This window comes from Coenobita brevimanus, chromosome 68 (assembly GCF_032717465.1).
Source record: "Coenobita brevimanus isolate Jiangsu-jjx chromosome 68, ASM3271746v2, whole genome shotgun sequence".
Taxonomy (NCBI): Eukaryota; Metazoa; Arthropoda; class Malacostraca; order Decapoda; family Coenobitidae; genus Coenobita; species Coenobita brevimanus.
In genome coordinates, this window is record NC_137021.1 from 701,358 (window position 1) to 706,285 (window position 4,928).

At 45.5% G+C, this 4,928-nt stretch overlaps 1 protein-coding gene across 1 annotated transcript; it reads left to right on the top strand.

Moving 5' to 3' along the window:
• The first annotated feature begins 1,113 nt into the window (after positions 1–1,113).
• On the top strand, positions 1,114–4,531 carry LOC145405795 (glutamate receptor 2-like). Its single transcript, XM_080277030.1, has 8 exons — positions 1,114–1,242; positions 1,587–1,687; positions 1,787–1,893; positions 2,210–2,424; positions 2,534–2,773; positions 3,109–3,215; positions 3,796–3,947; positions 4,407–4,531. The coding sequence occupies exons 1-8, from the start codon at positions 1,114–1,116 to the stop codon at positions 4,529–4,531; spliced, it is 1,176 nt and encodes a 391-aa protein (XP_080133156.1).
• The last annotated feature ends 397 nt before the right edge of the window (positions 4,532–4,928 follow it).

Sequence of the window (4,928 nt, forward strand, 5' to 3'; positions counted from 1 at the left end):
CCATCTTTCCACACCTGCACAAACTCACTGAAACTCCATCCTTGTAACCCTAGTCCATTTCAGATTAGGATAACAGTTACTGGTGCTGGTGCTGGAGTGAGGGAGGATGGGTAGGTGTGGAAGGGTGAGTTGCGGCTGACTCTAAGGGCTATGAACTATTCTAACTTAGCCTAACTCAATTTAACTCTTCTCTCAGATGGCCCTCTAACACTCTCTAGCAGATTCTAACACCTCACACTCTAACACTTCTTTCTAACGTGCTTTAACACCCTCTATCACCCTCTCTAAGCTTCTAACCCCTTCTCCCTCACAGTTTATGCCCCACATGATTATCACTGGCAACGACACCCACCCCGTCTTCAGCGGAACCGTCACGTCGCTCTTTGATATTGTCTCCAGTCGTCTTAAAAGATGGTAAGGCTTCGGCACCTGTCCATATCCTCCTTCCAGCTTGCAGGCGGTAGAAAGCTAGTCCGATTTTCAAGTCCGTCTGACACTTGAAAGAAAAAAAAAAAAATGTTTGTTTCTCTCTTCTTTCTTTTCATCCACGAGAATAATTATGGAGCATTTTATAACACTAACTAGTGTAGATTATATTTTAAGGGGAGATTGACGCATAGCAAAAACTGACTGCTTTAGTGACCCTTGTGCTGTTACTCGTAATAGGCATAAATCTAAGCCTTCTTCTGCTTCTTTTTCTCCTCCTCCTCCTCCTTGCCTGCTAGTGTGGAGTACGTGTTGGTGCCGCGTTCTGTGGGTGGCGCCAGGCTGCCCAATGGCTCCTTTACCGGCGCCGTGGGAACCGTGCACAGAAGGGTGAGTGCAAATAACGTCTTCATCTTGCACGTCACTGCCTCAAACTTCGTTATCTTGGACTTTGCTACTCGAAAACTGATATCTCAGACTTTGCCATCTGAGTTTTCATCATTTCGACTGTCCTTGGTGTCTCAAAGTAAAGTACATCAAATTTTAGACTACTGGACAAAGACTTTACCTTTTTAAACTTAGCTTTCTTGCACTTCACTCAGACTTCGCGCTCTTGGACGTCACTTTGTTGGACTACCCCCTCCCCCCCTCTCTCTGCAGGAGGTGGATGTGTCGTCAATGATCATGATGACGGAGGAGAGGTTGGACGTGGGGGACATGAGTGAGTTCTTCTTCATCGACGATCACATGGCGGGGTACAAGAGACCCGTCAGTAATTCGGACATAGCGGGTTTCGTCAAGCCTTTCGCCCTGTCGGTGTGTATGTGCACTGACCAATGCACATGAGAAATGCACATATTTAGTCTACCAGGGTAATAACGCACATATGTAGGCTACTAAGGCAACAGTGCACATAAGGGCTACCACAGCAATAATTCACGTACGTGTGATGGCAACAGTTCCATTGTAATGGGGCAACTGTTTCGATAGGTAGCAGGGCAATAATTCACATACGTTCAGACTTTCTCTCCTCAGCAGTTACGAAAGCATCTCGTATTGTAAGGAGTTTAGAAAGTAAAGCAAATAAAAGTAGTATAAATGAAGGAATGAAGGATATATAAAATTCACATTCATGTCCCTCACTGGTGTTCTTGTAACAGACGTGGCTGCTGATGGTGGTGAGTGTGGTGACTGTGGTGGTGGCCCTCTACCTGCTTCGCTTCACCCGACAGGCCTTCATGCTACCTCGTACATCAACAAGGTATTCTCAAGTCTGTGTTATCAAAATACTTGACTGTGATACTCTGGTTTAAAAAATAAAAGAAAAAAAGATAACACTGACATTGTTGCCTGACCTCAGGAACTACTCTGATGGGGCAGATGAAGAAATGCAAGGGCAACGAGTCAGTCCTGGCACCATGGCCCGGGACGCTGTTATATGGACCTGCAGTTCACTCCTGGCAGTGCGTGAGTACACAGCAACAGAGTACAAAAGGAAAGCAACATTAAAAGATTTATTAGTCTTTTCAGGGTCTTTCTGGTAATGTAGGCTAAAACTATGATTATGTCACTGGATTTCCATGGTCATTCATAGCCATTTCGTTAATTATCGTTTTGTAGTGAATCAGTATTATGTCAGCAATTGTACCATCAGCACAACATGACAGGCTCACTTCCAGGCAGCCCAAGTTTCATCCTCTCCGGTGTGTGTGTGTGTTCTCATTCCACCACTGCCACCACCTGTATCTCACTATTACCATCACCTTCTCTGATCATTCCTTAGCTGTGCCCTTCGAGCCCCCACGAGACATGACAAAGGTTCTGACGGGGCTGTGGCTGCTGCTGTCCCTCATCCTGGCCACCGTGTACCGCTGCAACCTCAAGGCCATGCTCATCCTGCCCAAGGTCACGCTGCCCTTCAACAACGTCGAGGAGCTGGGGCGAGCAGGACTGCCTGTCTGGGTTCCTATTGATTCTGTACTCCACACTGCTGTTTACGTAAGATAGTGTCGTTAATTCTGTTCTAACAAAATGGTGTCATCACTCTTCCCAGCATTCAACAGATTCTCGTAAAACACTGATGTGATGTTAATCTTATTGTTTTCAGAACCTATTTCAAATCATTACAGGATATTTACATGACGCCCCAAGGCAGCTTCTCTCTCTTTACATGTATCTTCAGGAGGCAGATCCCGATAGTACCCTAGGGCGCTTCAACAAGAGCATCTTCAACGCCGCCATTCCCAACAATGTTTCGTTTGGCATTAGTGGGTTCCTGACCGGCCGGCACGCGATGGCGGCACCTCTCTCTGCCATGACACAGATTATGCACACCCACTTTTCAGAGGTAATATATCGTCCCTGTTCTTGGCTACGTCACTCAGTGTTTCGTACCATGTCAACTGCTTTTCCCGCCATAACATCGATTCTCCATTCCCACTATATATGAGGGTGCTGTGTGTTCGGTGTCTTTCTAAGGCCATGATTAAAATTATTCACTCCCACACATTCTTGCATCATACCTGTTCCATTCTAGTCTTATCCTTGGTATATTCTTGTCTTGTATTTGTCTCTTTCTTGTCCGGTAGTTCCCTAATTCTTATACCTGTCTTACACCTGGAGTATTTTTGCCTTGTATTTGCTCTATTTTTGTCTTGTAATTGTTTTGTTTTCTCATCACAGACAGGGAGATGCTCGGCGTACCTGATGGGTGAGTCATTTCTGAAGCCTAACATCGGCAGCCTTCTCTTCGCCAAGGGTTCTCCACTCAAGGCTGCCATTGACCCTATGTAAGTGGCTTGGGTGGCTTGGGATGGCGGTGGCGGATTAACGGCGGGGTAGGGGGAGGGGGATTTGGGGCCTTCAGACTTCCTGTTTTTAAACTGTGCCATATTTTTTTTCCAACACCGTCAGATATGTAGGTATAATTTCTTACTTACGTCCCTTCTTCTTTAAAGCATCGTCAAAGCGCGAGAGGTTGGCATCAAATTAGCTCTGTAAAAGAATCTGTGTACTCCCCTTTCGTAGTGTCGTGTAATGCTAGAAACAGGTAACAAATAATTCTGGTAGTAAAAATTATCTGCGAGTATTCCCCCCTGCAATATCGTGGGACTGGGGGAGGCTGGTATTATCCTTCTCGGCTAAATGCAGTACCCCACTATCTCAGCATCTTAAAACTGCAAGAGACAAGTATTAAATTTGCCATTTCTTCTAACTCCCATATATTCCTCTCGCAGCATCGTGAATCTGCAAAAGGCTGGCATTATCTTTCTGTTAAAACCTTTACCTCCTTTTCGGTGCATCGTGAAACTGTGAGAGACAGGTATAAAACCATCCTGGTGTTAAAATTTATCTACTTCCCCTCTGCAGCATCGTGAGTCTGCGAGAGGCCGGCATCTTGGATTATTTCTACCGCCAGAGTGTCATCAACGCCAGCAAGTGCCACAAGCCCGTCAAGGCGGACTCCATGCGGGCTCTGGACCTTGGTGATTTCTACGGTGTCTTCTCCGTCTTTGCTGGGGGTGCGTGTCTATCAGGGACCCCGATGTACACCAGTTACTGCATGCAGGTTTTATTCAAGGGGAAAACTAGGACTTAGAAAAAATAGACTGTCTGCTTTCTCTGTATTTTCTCGGGGGTTTGTGTTTCTATGGCCTCTTCCTATCTGCTGGGGGTAAGTATCTGCTGGGGACCTGGATGCAAATTACTGTGGGTCCGTGTTCTTGGGGAAGACTGGGACTTAGAAAAAACTGACTGCCTCCTCTGTCCTTGCTGCGGGTAGGTGTTCTCCCTCCTTTCCTTGTTTATCCAGCAGTATGATAAAGGAACTGGAGGTAAAATTGGTTACTGCGGATTGTGTTCTAAGGGAAAAATGGGACCTAGAAAAATGATGATGATGATGATGATGATGATGATGATGATGATGGAATATGAAACGCTCCTAACTGTGGGTGACACTAGACGGCTTCTACGGCCCCCAGGTGTGGTGGTGTCTGTGGGGTGTTTCCTGGTGGAGCTGTTGGTGGGTGAAGACGAAGAGAAACAGCCACTCTCGCCAGGTCGCGCCCATCATCCCACCCCACCCTCCCCTGTCCGCCCTCAGTGACTGAAATAAGGACCTGCATTGTAAACTTGACGGTTGGATATGGTAGTACGAGGGAAGCTTGGGATTTACCTGCCCTAATAAACCTCGTGAAGTTGACAGGCATATGTAAACCCACACCCTCATGCCCTAAATAAATGTATACTCCATAACGATATATTTTCTTTACGACTTCCCGTTTTCAGTTCCAACCAGGGGTAAACTGGAATATACATACATACATACATAATATACACATACATAATATACATATATACATTCATAACATACATACATTCATTACATACACGCATACATACATACTACATACACTGATGTGAGTCAGTGTAAGGTGTCAAGCTAATTAATGGACATACAAAAACATAGGGTCTAAAAATTTCGTGTTTATATGATGTTTGAG

Bases quoted from the DNA above. Each gene is read 5' to 3' on its own strand.
- LOC145405795 (XM_080277030.1), top strand. From the start codon at position 1,114: ATGACGGAGGAGAGGTTGGACGTGGGGGACATGAGTGAGTTCTTCTTC. The intron at 1,894-2,209 runs GTGAGTACACAG...ATCATTCCTTAG, and splicing joins CAGTTCACTCCTGGCAGTGC to CTGTGCCCTTCGAGCCCCCA. The intron at 3,216-3,795 runs GTAAGTGGCTTG...TCCCCTCTGCAG, and splicing joins AAGGCTGCCATTGACCCTAT to CATCGTGAGTCTGCGAGAGG.